The following is a 13,137-nucleotide window of genomic DNA, read 5'->3' on the forward strand; positions in this document are numbered from 1 at the left end:
TGGTATCACAAAGAATTGGGCATTACTAAAACAATAAACAATGCTGATGATCTGTCCTTCCTTCACCCCATGCCTTTTTTTCTAGCAGATCCCCATGCCCAGATTGCTCTCTCTCTCTTCCCCTTGCCTCCTCACTTCCTCTGTTTCCTTTAAGACTCAGTTCAAATTCAACTTTCTGCAGTAGTCCTTCCCAGGTTCTCCCCTAGCCTCTTCCCTCTGAAATTGCCTTCCAGGCACACTTTTTATGTCTTGTATGTATGTAGTTACTGGTATGCTGTGTCTCCAATTAGAAAGTATCTTTCTTTGTATCCTAGCACTTAACACCATGTGTGGCACATAGTAAGCACTTAATAAATGTTTTTGATTGACAACTTACTTGTTCATTCTTTATTCATTTTGGTTCATTTACTCTTCCTGAACCTATTTGAGGGTTTTCTTGAAAAAGATGCTGGAATGACTGGGAAGTCACCCTGCCTCTGAAGGCCTGTTTCCTTACTAGTGAAATAAGGTGGTTAGGACTAGATGAGTGGGGCCACATCACCTGTGGGATGAATTCAGCCCCGCCCCCAACACTGAAGCAGTGCAGCCAGACCCAGATGAAAATGTAATTGGGAAATACTTAATAAAATAAACAAAAATACAATAAAATGTTAATAGGTAGTTTTCTAAGCCAATTTGAAGCCAGAGGGATCCTTGTGTATGGTTAAGTGACCCATTCCCCTCTCCTTTCAATTTGAGTTTGATTCCACCCAACTGGAGAATGGATAATCTCTATGGGCCCTTCTGGCTTTAACATTCTCTGATGAAGAAGAGAGTAGTAACAGCTAGGAGAATCTGGAAAAAATTCTCACAGGAGATGATGCCTGACCTAGTAATTCCTGATGAATTTGGGGGAATATAAGAGGCAGAGGTGAGTAGACAATCCATTCTAAGCAGAAGAGATGATTGCAAAGGTGTAGAAACTAGAGATGGCATGTGGAGTTTGAGAAACAGTTTGGCTGGAGATCATGATCCACATCATGACGATCCTCATGATGATCCCAATCATGATGTTGTGCCTAGGAGAACATTTCTCCCCCCATTTGTTTTTAGAGGATGTAAGATTTTAAGCATTTACTTATGCTATTTGACACTTTCCCAATGTTCCACCAGATGGTTCTCAACTAGGGTCTTGGCAGAGGGTATATCATGATGATGCCCATCATTTCTTTCCATTTTGTCACTATTTTAATTTCGACCCCTCTATCTGACCAAACGATTATTTTACTATTATTTGGTTGCTAGCCTTATGTTTAGGCAGAGAGTTTGGAACAGCCTCTGAGGTTAAAAAGTTAAAGAAAAATTAGAAAGAAGTAGAACTGCCTTGATGCAGTAAAGGAATACTTGGCATTTTTTTTTAAATGAAAATTTTTAAAAAATGCATTGGGCCCAATCAGCAGTTTTGTGACTTCCTTCAGCTCTATTAGTAGCATGTATATAGGATTGAATGAGGTGAATGGAGGACATAATCCAAGGCTGGAATTAGCAGGGAATTACCAGGTATAGGAAAGGGGATTTAAGAGAAATGGATAGTTTACAGGTGACATGGTTCACCAAGGAGTTGAGATGGCATCATCATGATGGGCATCATCCTGATGGGAATGAAATGAAAAGAAATGAAAAGATTCCCAGGAGAACATTTCTCTCCCCATTTGTTTTTAGAGCAGGTAAGATTTTAAGCATTTACTTATGCTATTTGACACTTTCCCAATGTTCCACCAGATGGCTCTCAACTAGGGTCTTGGCAGAAGGTATATCATGATGATGCCCATCATTTCTTCCCATTTTGTCACTATTTTAATTTCAACCTTTCTATTTGAGCAAACTTGAGTGATTATTTTAATATAATTTAGTTGATAGCTTTATGTTTAGACAGAGGATTTGGAACAGCCACTGAAGTAAAAAGTATAAAGAATCAATTAGGGGCAGCTAGGTGGCACAGTGGATAGAGCACTGGCCCTGGAGTCAGGAGTACCTGAGTTCAGGTCCAGCCTCAGACACTTAACACTTACTAGCTGTGTGACCCTGGGCAAGTCATTTAACCCCAATTGCCTCACTAAAAAAAAAAAAAAAAAAAAAAAAAAAAAGAATCAATTAGAAAGAAGTAGAACTGCCTTGCTGCAGTGAAGGCCTACCTGACATTAAAAAAAAAAATTTTAAATAAAAAAAAACACATTGGGCCCAATCAGCAGTTTTGTGACTTCCTTTAGCTCCATTCAGTAGCATGTATATAGGAGTGAATGAGGTGGAGGACATAATCCAAGGCTGGATTTAACAAGGCATGATCGGTTATAGGAAGGGGGATTTAAGAGAAAAGGATAGTACATACAGAGTTGACCTGGTTTACTGAGGAGTTGAGATTGGATGGAAGGAAAATATTGCTAACATAGGAGTGATTGCCTGGGAAAGTATTGTAGGGTTAAAGTCACAGTGGAGGGGCAACTAGGTGGCGCAGTGGATAGAGCACCGGCCCTGGAGTCAGGAGTACCTGAGTTCAAATCCGGCCTCAGACACTTAACACTTACTAGCTGTGTGACCCTGGGCAAGTCACTTAACCCCAATTGCCTCACTAAAAAAAAAAAAAAAAAGTCACAGTGGAAGTGATGATGAGAACAAAGAACAGTATTAGAGATCCTAAGATATAGAGAAAGAGGAAATGATAAGATATTATGTTTACATAAAATAATTTGAGTTCATGAACAGGAAAGTAGAGCACTAGAAGGCATTGACAAGATCAAGGGCATGACTATCTCTCTATGTAGGCAAGGTGGAGTGGAGAAGTTGAATCACAGGATCTGAATAGATTGAATAATTAGGAAATTGTTATTTGAGTGAACATCAATGTGTACATTGAAGTCTTCTAGTATAGGAATAGTAGTTGGAGTGGAAAGAAACACTGTAAGGCAGGTACTAAACTCATTGAAGGAGAATGAATGACTTGGAAGTCAGTGGTTAAGTCACCATATTTGGTATTGGATGATAAATTTGGATTTCATTGAACCTCAAGTTTTCTGAATGATGGTGAAAGAGGGTGTGTCTGGAAGTAGAAATGGGGAGTAAGGAATATTATAACTCCTCCACTATGCACAGTGTGTAAAGGGCATGAGAAAAAAGTCTAGCCAGTGTTTGAAAGGTGCTGGGGACAGTGACATCTGAAGGAAACCTAGATTCATTAACTTCCAGAAGATGTAAAGATTGGGAAATGAATAGATTTAGGATTGAAATTGTTATTACTCATAGAACCAAAGTTCAAAGGGACGCAGTGGAAGAGGTGGGCAGGATTGAGGTAGATGGGAATAAGGAAGCTGACAGCTAGGGTTGGGTAAAGGGGTTTATCAGTAATAGTTGGTGGGGGCATTCAGAATCATTTATATGGAGAAATTATGAAGGGAAGAGAGTATGCTAACCACTGGTCAATAAGCTCAAGCAGAGTTATCAGTGAATAGAGGGACATCCATTGAGAGTAATAGGTGATAGTTCAAATTTGTCCATCCAGGGCTAGACTCTTGGTATGTGGTGTTATTGTAATCTATGGAGTCCATCTCACACTAGGAAGGAGATTTTTGGATCATTTTAAAATTTCATGATAATAATAAGAGATAATATTTATATCATGCCTACTTTGTGCCAGGCACTATACTAAGAGCTTTATAAGTGGTATCTCATTTGATTCTCACAACAACCCTGGGAGGTAGGTGATAGTATTATTCCCATTTTGCAGATGAGGGAACGGAAACAAAGGTTAAGTTATTTGCCTAGAGTCACACAGCTAGCAAGTATCTGAACTCAGGTATTCCTGACTCCTGGCCCAATACTCTACTGTGCTACCTAATTTTACCACATATTTATAAATATGTTACATATTCATAAACATGTTAATCTGTGCTTTCATTCATGTAATTGATAAAAGTGTTTAATAGCATAGGACAAAGGAAAGACTTGGTGGGGATCTTCATTTTCTAAATCGATATGAAGCACAAATGATTACTTTTGGGGGCATATCACCCATATAGATTGAATACACATAGTCTAGGTTACATCTCTTCATTTTGTCCACCAAAAAACAAACCAAAATACCCAACATGACTTTGTCAAATGCTTTGCTAAAAGATAAACTTCATCCATAGCATTTCACTGATCTTGGTACCTTATCAAAAAAGTATGCAGGGCCTATTAGGTGGCACAGTGGGTAAGAACACAGGACTTTGGGAATCAAAAGTTCTTGAGTTAAAATCTGGCTTCAGACACTTACTAGCTGTGTGACCCTGGGTAAGTCACTTAACCCCAACTGCCTCCAAACAAAACAATCCCCCAAAAGTATTTATCAGTCAAGTAATAGAACCTGTTCTTTCCTGAAATTTGTTTTTTTTAAATAATAAACATTTTTATTTATAGTTTTGAGTTCCAAACTTTATCCCTCCTTCCATCCCTGAGTGGTAAGCAATCAGATATGGGTTACACATGTGCAATTATATAAAACATTACCATATTAGTCATTTTGTATAAGAAAACTTGGAGAAAAAAATGAAAAAGCGAAAAATAGCATGCTTCAGTCTGTTTCATTGATATCGGTTCTTTATTTGGAGGTGGATAGTATGTTTCATCACTAGTCCTTTGGGATTGTCTTGGATCATTGTAGTGCTGAGAACAGTCCAGTCATTCACAGTTCTACATCAAACAATATTGCTGTCTCTGTGCACAATGTTCTCTTGGTTCTTCTCACTTCACTATACATCAGTTTATACAGGTCTTTCCAGGCCTTTCTGAAATCATCCTGCTTGTCATTTCTTATAGGACAATAATATTCCATCACCATCATATACCACAGCTTGTTTAGCCATTCTCCAACTGATAGGCATTCCTTTGATTACCAATTCTTAGCCATCCCAAAAAGAGCTGCTATAAATATTTTTTATACAAATAGGTCTTTTTATCTTTTGGGAGATATCTTTGGGATATAAACCTAGTGGTGGTATTGCTGGATCAAAGGGTATGCGCAGTTCTATAGCCCTTTGGGCATAGCTCCAAATAGCTCTCAAGAATGGCTGGATCAGTTACATTAATTTTGTTTGTGCAAAAACTTTTTAATTTTACAAAACCGAAATGATGTTTTACATTTTGTTTTGCTGTGTCTTCTTTGGTCCTAAATTCTTCCTCTGCCCATAAATCTGACAGATAAGCAATTGTATGCTCTCTCAATTTGCTTATGGTATCATTCTTTATGTGTAAATTATATACCCATTTTGACCTTATTTTAGTATAAGATGTGAGATGTTGGTCTATACCTAGTTTCTGCCATACTGTTTTCCAGTTTTCCCAGCAGTTTTTGTCAAATAATGAGTTTTTGTTCCAAAAACTTGGATCTTTGGGTTTATTGTATACTAGTTTACTATAGTCATTTACTATAGTGTAATTTCTACTTGTTCTATTCCACTGATCTACCTATTTCTTAGCCAGTAACAGATTGTTTTGATAATTACTGCTTTATAATACAGTTTGAGATCTGGTATTACTAGACCACCTTCTTTCCTATTTTTTCTCATTGATTCCCTTGATATCCTTGAGTTTTTGTTTTTCCAGATTAATTTTATTTTTTCTAAATCTATAAAATATTTTTGATAGTTTGATTGGTATAGCACTAAACAAATTAACTTAGGTAGGATTGTCATTTTTATTATATTGGCTTAGCCTACAATAGAACCTATTCTTTTTTTTTTTTTTTTTTTTTTGGTGAGGCAATTGGGGTTAAGTGACTTGCCCAGGGTCACCCAGCTAATAAGTGTTAAGTGTCTGAGGTCGGATTTGAACTCAGGTACTCCTGACTCCAGGGCCGGTGCTCAATCCACTGTGCCACCTAGCTGCCCCAATAGAACCTATTCTTGATGAAGATTATATTGACTCCTTTTGATCACTATTTCCTTTTTTAGATGTTCCCTTAATGAAAAATCTTCCCTTTAATGATATATTTTAGAATTTTGCTAGGAACAAAAAATCACTTGAAACATTGTTTTCAGACAGCATTATTCACTTCTAGTCACTTTTTTTTTTAAAGATTCAGGACATGATTTGCCCTTCTCTAATCCTGGAGCACCTCTCCTTCCCCCACCACCTTCCAACCCCCCACTTTCTTTCAAAGTATCTTTTCTCAAAGATCACTACCACCAATGCTAAGCAATCACACCATCAATTTATTTTATTTTATTGATACCTCGTCTTCTTTTTTTGTGTGAGGCAATTGGGGTTAAGTGACTTGTCCAGGGTCACATTAACTAGTAAGTTGTCAAGTATCTGAGGCTGGATTCAAACTCAGGTCCACCTAACTCCAGGGCTGGTGCTCTATCCGCTGTGCCACCTAGCTACCCCAATACCTTGTCTTCTCACGAATTATTTCTACCCCCTCTGTACCCTTACTCACCAGCCATTTTTAAATGGTACATGCCAAAAAAAAAATCAAATCTACATGATTAAAGTCTATGTTATATGATGTCCCCATGGTAAGGAACTCACTCAAAAACTTCTAGGAGGTATAGTCCAAACAGAATTTCCTTAATAAGTAAGACCTTCTCAGCCATAAACATTGTAAAGACATGTGGAGAGAGGGGTGTCAATGCATGGATAGACCTCTCCCCCTCCCTCTCTTCTATAAGGTATCATTGTTTCTGTGTTTAAGTTGTTCATTTCTAGTTTCACAGAACATCTGTGACTTCAACCTATTAACCAACTTTTTATGTTTTTCTCCTCTTCAGGTCTGGGGTTTGAAACTGTCTCCTGCTGAGTTACCTTTTAAATTTCAGTTTTTACCACAGTCTATGTAGTTTTTTTTTTTTTTTAGTAAGGAGAAAGCATCTTGCTCATTTATTCCTGCCACTTTAACACTACCAGTATTAGTAATTTAGCCAACTGCCTGCATCTTCTTTAAGGAAGAATTGTGTAGGTGATCACCATAACTCCAAGTTGCAAAAAGATTTCCTCTGTGGAACTTTAGAGGGTTGAAGAGAATAAGAGATGGGTTCACCATAGAGGTGAAAGCCAATAGTGAGGGCTGCCACTCTGCTTCTTTCAGTACCCTAGGACAGAATATATCTGGGCTTAGACATTTGAACTGACATAGGTTATCTAGGCCTTATAGTGTGATTTACCTTGGGTTTCAAGTACCTATTAATCATCTTTGTTTTGTTCTTTACAGTCCCCAAAGTAAAACAATTCTCTTTGACACAGAAAACAAAATGTAGAGTTGAACAGTCCTACCTTTCCTTCATCATCTATCATCACTCCACTAAACTTAAGGAGTGGTCCTTCCCTTACTTACCTTTGCTCCTTCCTCCCCCTACCCATTTTTATACTGGACAAAAGTCAACATTATATTTTCCATAAAGTGTTGTGATACCATATGGCTGTGAATCTTGAGATACTATGATTCACAGTCATATGGCATCAGAAGACAAAGTTATAAATCATCCAAAAGCTGCCGCATATTACACATGATGACTTTGCTATAAGAAGTTACACAAAAGACCTCAGGTAAGGGCGTATATGACTGGAAAAGGAAATGAATCCTTCATGTATGAATGAAAAGTTGTTTAAGCAAAACACTAGGTATAAAAATGCAAAGACTAATATAATCTCTGCCTTTGTTCAGTTTACAGTTTAATAGAGGAAGATAACAGTGGTAGCCAGGGAAGCCTATTTTTGCCTTGGATATTGCAGGGATGGTGAGTGCAGCCAAAGAACAATAAATTGAATTCTCACCGATCAGGAGCAAAGGGATGAGAGCTGAAAAACCCAGTTGGAGATAAAAAGTCATGGTAGAAAGACAGCCAGAGGGTAGCAAGAATAAGGGACAATAGATCAACAGCCCAAGTGCTACAGTAGAACCCTCACCATGTTGAAAGGAAGACTTCCCATATATTTGGATATATCTTTATTGAAAACTCATGGATATGTGTTGATCAATTGTGATAGACTAGATTCTTCTCACCAATACAACGGTACAAGAAAGTTTCAAAGGACTCATAATGAAAAAGGCTCTCCAAATCCAGAAGAAAAAAAAAAGAACTGTGGAATATGGATGCTGATTGAACCATACTATTTCTTTTGTTTTTGGTGCTGTTGTTTTTCTTTTTTGAGGTTTTACTCTGATTCTTCTCTTATAACATGACTAATGCAGAAATATGTTTAATGTTATTATATATATATATATATATAAAACCCATATCAGATTACCTGTTGTCTAGGGGAGGGGGGAGGGAGAAAAATTGGAAATTGGAAATCTTATAAAAACAAATGTTGAAAACTATCTCTACATGTAACTGGAAAATAATAAAATACTTATATTAAAAAAAGAAAACTCATGGAAACTCATAAATGACAAGAGTCTCAGAAGCTGGGAAAGTGTCAAAGGGTTATATTTTGCAATCCCCAATACTGATATGATACATGATAGATCAGAGCATCAAAATAAACAAAAAGATTTCATTGATCTCTTAGCTGAAGATAGTACTGTGTGTTTTCAAGTTCTGAGCAGTCTGGAAGAGAGAGTGAGAAAAATCAATGATAAGTTTTGGCCAGGCTTGTTAGCAATGTTATACAACTATTCACTAATGTGCCCAACTTAGGATATTGAAATGTTAGAAACAAAAATTATGTGAAAGATAGAACTGCAGAAGCTTAGAGCTCATCTAATTCAATTCTACCATTTTGAAGATAAGAAAACTGAGGTCCATAGCCCAAGTATTCTAAAATCAATATTGGGACAAGGAAACAGTGAAGTCAATCAATCAGCCAGCACTAAACTTCCCTTCATGAAGACTGACTCCCATACTATTGATTCTACACTCTAATACTTCACAAGTTAACATAAATGCTGAAGATACTAAGGAATAGAAGGATGAGATTTACATTCGGCAACTACACAGTGCTGGCTACTTAGAAATCAGCTGCAAACCTTCTGGTGTTAATTGGTCACTTACTTGTTTCATCAGCACAGAGATGTCTTTAGACTACAGCAACAGTTAGCAATCTGCCTGAAGGCCCTAGGAAAGAAAGAGTTGAGGCACAGTATATAATTTGAAGGAGGAAAAAATACAGAAAAATTGTGAAGGAGATAGTTTCTTTGTGGTGCCCCCCATTTTGCCCTTTGTGGGTTAGGGTGTCATGGGAGAGTGCTAGATTTAGAGTCAAGAGAGACATGGTTTCTAATTATTAATTAATGCCATGGATCTCCTGAACATTGAGACTTAGAATGTTAGAGCTAGATGGTATCTTAGAGATCCTTTCATCCATGAGGGAAGACAGACCCAGAACAGTTTAGGGGCCCGTCCAAGGTCAGGGAGCTATTGGCAAAAGAGCCAGTTTTCTTTTTTGTTGTGGTTAGGCAGACTGGCCACCAGCACATAATAACCAATCTTGTTCCAGGGGATTTGGAAGGGTAGAATATATCCCATTTGTCTGAAACTGTACCAGATGGCAAGGGCGTAAGTCGGCCTTTTAAAGAAAGACTGGCTACCTTGTTACTTCCTGCTGCCTTATCTGCAGGAATAGTCATAAAAGCCAGTATTGTTACTTAGAGAACACCATATTTCATGAAATCCAAAACATGGGGGAGGGAGGTGGGTTGCATGTGTTTTAAACAAACAAAAACCACCACCTGAAAGGCTGTCGTATAGACTTATGAATGGCAAGCATCCTCCTTTTAAAGATGTGAAAACTGACACCCACCTGGAGTGATTGCAATGTTCTCTTTCTAATGAAAGAGACTACTGGCATAGGCTGGAATAATATCTAGGAAAAAAACACTTCATTCCTTAGATTATATTCTGATCACCATAGAATTAAACCTAATGGCTAAGTAATGTGTTTATTTTCTTAACTGGGCATATTTTGAGTATTTCTTTTGTGTATAGTGAGCACTGGGGGGGGGGGGTGAGGAGTGGGGAAGACACAACCTCTGCCCTCAAGAAATAGAAAACCTATTTGAAGAAACACATATACAGTTATACAAAGATATAAATACACTAATATTTTCATGTATGTTTATGGACATGAAAAGTGTATAATATACATATGTGCATGTATGGTTTTGTGTGCATAAAATGGACCCCTCCTTTTTTATTCTCTAATATGGTTTGTTCATCCAGTTTACTCTTATAATAACCATGTCTGGAGTTATGGGGGAAGGAAAGAATGGGAAGAGGTACACCATACTGATACAACTTGCAAGTCCCTCTCAGAGTCCTACCTAGGGGTAACCTTGACATGTGTATGTATGGGGTGGGGGTGGAGGTGAAAAGAGTAGAGAATACAGTCCTACTAGTTGTCATTGTAGCTCCTGAGCCTCCATTGGTGTACTTCCCACTTACATGAAATCAGTTACCCTGAGACCTGTAACTCAAATAGAAAACATTTATTTACTAAATGACGAGAGAAAATCATAACATTGGGGGGGGGGGGGCTGGGACAATGAGGATTAAGTGACTTGCCCAAGGCCACACAGCTAGTGTCAAGTGTCTGAGGCTGGATTTCAACTCAGGTCCTCCTGAATCCAGGGCCGGTGCTTTATCCACTGTGCCATATAGCTGCCCTCCCATAACATTTATTGGGGGGGGGTAACATTTATTTTTTTAAAAGGCAAAAGCAAGATCGAAATGCTATCTACTCATAAACCTGGGTCACATTGTCCCATCAATGCACACGGTCCATGAAAGAGTGAGCACCTACATATAAAAGCCCAGCAGGGAGTCACAAAAGTGATGAAAACCCATCACCCTGAGGCAACTCATAACTCTGGATGGGAGATCTTATACCCATTACCCCAGGAATAATCTGTACCCTCATGAAGCTACTTCTCTGCTAGCTGGTACTCTTTGGTTCCTCACCACTCTACTGCTAAAGCCAATTCTCTCCAGTTTTTGAGCAAACAAAGCAATGACAAGGGTTTTTCATCTCTGGACCCCCTTACTAGGACATTCATACTTTTTCAGTTACAAGTTAGAGAGCCTTAAGTCAAAGAACAGCCAGGCTCCTCAGGTTTTCAAGTGTCAGCATATATTCACCCAATAAGCTGCAAGATGAGCAAAACAGACACCGAGTCTATTTTTCCCCCTCTCAAAAACATAGAGCAAGGTAGAGAACACAGGCACCCTCTCTCTCTCATGCTGTAGATGACACTAGAGAGCAATAAGCCCCCAAAGTTCTTCAGAGAGCAAGAGGTCTCAACTCGATTCCTACTTGCTATGGGCATCTTTCAACCTTTCTCCAACCAGTCAACAAAGCAATACTTTTCTTCCAATCAGCATGTTCCCAGCAAAGCACCTGAAGAATCAGAGAGCTCAGCTGAAAGCCATCTGTCTCCTGGCCTTGGTTTCTTGTGATTCCTCCAGGGCTTGGCTTATGCTCCTACAGCTTCTCTCTCTTCTTATAGCTCCTCCTTGGGCTCTTAGATGTTCCTATACCTCAAAATTAGCAACTTCTTTTAGACAATGGCTATCTTATGAGGTGATTTTAAAAAAAAAATCTACCTGTCAAGCATGAACCCAACAGTCCCCCAAGTCCCCAAACAGTTATTTGAGCTATAATTTTATCAGGCATGAACCTTTAAAACTCTAAAAATGATCATGTGCAAATGAGCTAATGGACAACAATATCCTGAAGCTGTCATTACCTGGCTCGTTGCTTTACCTTCACATAGGGCCTTTCAGTACATTCATCTGAGGGACAGTTCTCTAACTAGTCCTCTGAACAGTCTATGTTTCGCCTAAACATTGAGAGATTTCATTCCACAAGGAAATTGTCCTTTTCAGGAAATGGTTCTCATTTGAAAGGGGCAGCATTACATATGTGTGAATAATACATGTGTGTGTGCACACACGCATGTATACATATAAACATTGCAACATATATACACACATTCACACTGATAAATATCTTCATTTTCTCAGGCTACATTTTATATATACCTATTTAGGTATATAAGTTGTCTCTGCTTTTAAGAGTATAATAAGCTCCTCAAATGCAGACTTTTTACTTTTTTTGCTTTTGCTGTGTAGCTATAGTGTCAAACAATAAGCACTTAAACACTTTTTGTTTGGTTGAGTTTTAAATGATGGGTATCATTACATTGCTTTTAGATAAAAAAATTTTAAGTAGGATATTTGAAGGTTTGGTGATGCTAGGGAAGGAAACAAAAGTGTATGGGCATTTACACTGCAAGCTCTGCAAACTACTAACATTTTTTCTAGACATCTGCTATTGCATTAAGTTCAACACCATGTGGAACAGATAACATTATTTTTAAAGGTCTGCCACAGACTATGAGAGCACTTCTCCAATTAAGATTTAGCCTGAATCAAAAATAAATGAACAAAAAAATGAATGAATAGCTGAGTAAATAAATAAATGAATTAATCAATGGATAACTAACTAAATGAATGAATAAGAAACCTATATGAGATTGCTTGCTGTCTTGGGGAGGGGAGAAGGAAGGGAAGGAGGGAGAAAATTTTGGAACTAGAAATCTTATAAAAACAAATGTTGAAAAGATTTAGCCTGAATCAAAGAAAATTAGAATATAGTTGCCTACCCACATGCAGCCAGTTACACCATTTCAAAGCCAGACTGTTTAGTCAGTATAATGATCCATCTGACTTTGCTGTAGAATGAATGTTACTATGATTCTGGTTAGAGAAGATAAGTAGCAGAAAGCTAAATTCAAGGGTTCTGATATGATATGGTCTGAATATTTTTCTTTTTCTTTCCCCCGTTGCCAGGCAATGAGGGTTAAATGACTTGCCCAGGGTCACACAACTGGTAAGTGTCAAGTGTCTGAGGACAGATTTGAATTCAGGTCCTCCTGAATCCAGGGCTGATGCTTTATCCATTGCACCAACTAGCTGCCCTCATCTAAGTATTTTTAATCATAAAGTCTCCAGTTAAGTTCAGACTTGACTTGTCTCCTTTTCCAGCAGCCCCAAATTCTCCCCTCTTTACTGGCTCTTCCTTTTTGCCTTCAAATATACTCTCATCCGCAATCCCTTTCAAAAAAAATTCTAATTGATATAACTACACTTCCTGCTATCATCCTATTTCTCAGTTCTTGAAATA

General features: G+C 38.0%; 1 protein-coding gene across 4 annotated transcripts in view; it reads right to left on the bottom strand.

Moving 5' to 3' along the window:
- Positions 1-8,392: 8,392 nt before the first annotated feature.
- The window catches only part of FIGLA (folliculogenesis specific bHLH transcription factor), a 66,495-nt gene continuing 61,750 nt past the window's right edge, over positions 8,393-13,137 (bottom strand). For all 4 annotated transcript variants that reach the window (XM_043981659.1, XM_043981660.1, XM_043981658.1 and 1 more), the window contains 2 exons: positions 9,009-9,071; positions 8,393-8,564 (listed from right to left, as the gene is read on the bottom strand). In XM_043981659.1, coding sequence (XP_043837594.1) covers positions 9,051-9,071 — 21 coding nt within the window. In that variant the 3' untranslated portion in view covers positions 8,393-8,564; positions 9,009-9,050. The remainder of the gene's footprint in view (positions 8,565-9,008; positions 9,072-13,137) is intronic.

Source organism: Dromiciops gliroides, chromosome 2, assembly GCF_019393635.1.
Source record: "Dromiciops gliroides isolate mDroGli1 chromosome 2, mDroGli1.pri, whole genome shotgun sequence".
Taxonomy (NCBI): Eukaryota; Metazoa; Chordata; class Mammalia; order Microbiotheria; family Microbiotheriidae; genus Dromiciops; species Dromiciops gliroides.